At 58.1% G+C, this 415-nt stretch overlaps 1 protein-coding gene across 1 annotated transcript in view; it reads left to right on the forward strand.

Moving 5' to 3' along the window:
- The window catches only part of KIF17 (kinesin family member 17), a gene marked incomplete at its 3' end in the record, with an annotated part of 15,122 nt that extends 14,993 nt beyond the window's left edge, over window positions 1-129 (forward strand). The window contains exon 13 of the mRNA XM_010083984.1: window positions 19-129. Coding sequence (XP_010082286.1) covers window positions 19-129 — 111 coding nt within the window. The remainder of the gene's footprint in view (window positions 1-18) is intronic.
- Between the last annotated feature and the right edge of the window lie 286 nt (window positions 130-415).

Genomic DNA, 415 nt, shown 5'->3' on the forward strand with positions numbered 1-415 from the left:
GCTTCCACCCGGAGGAAGCCCGCTACAAACTGGTGCTGAACAGGAGCGACAGTGAGACCATCGCCAACAACTACTTTAGATCCACACGCACCAGCCGCATCCTCCACGCCGACCCCCCAGGGAGCCGAGGTAAACTCCCGCCTGTCCCCAGCCCGTGCCCACCTTCCTTCTCTTTCGCAGAATCACAGAGTGTCAGAGGTGGGAAGGGGCCTCGAAAGCTCACCCAGTCCCATCCCCCTGCCGGAGCAGGACACCCAGATCAGATCCCACAGGAACGCATCCAGGCGGGCTTTGAATGTCTCCAGAGAAGGAGACTACACACCCTCTCTGGGCAGCCTGTTCCAGTGCTCTGTCACCCTCACTGTAAAGAAGTTTTTCCTCATATTCAAGTGGAACCTCCTATGTTCCAGCTTGC

The sequence above is a fragment of the Pterocles gutturalis genome, unplaced genomic scaffold, assembly GCF_000699245.1.
Source record: "Pterocles gutturalis isolate BGI_N339 unplaced genomic scaffold, ASM69924v1 scaffold19675, whole genome shotgun sequence".
NCBI lineage: Eukaryota > Metazoa > Chordata > Aves > Pterocliformes > Pteroclidae > Pterocles > Pterocles gutturalis.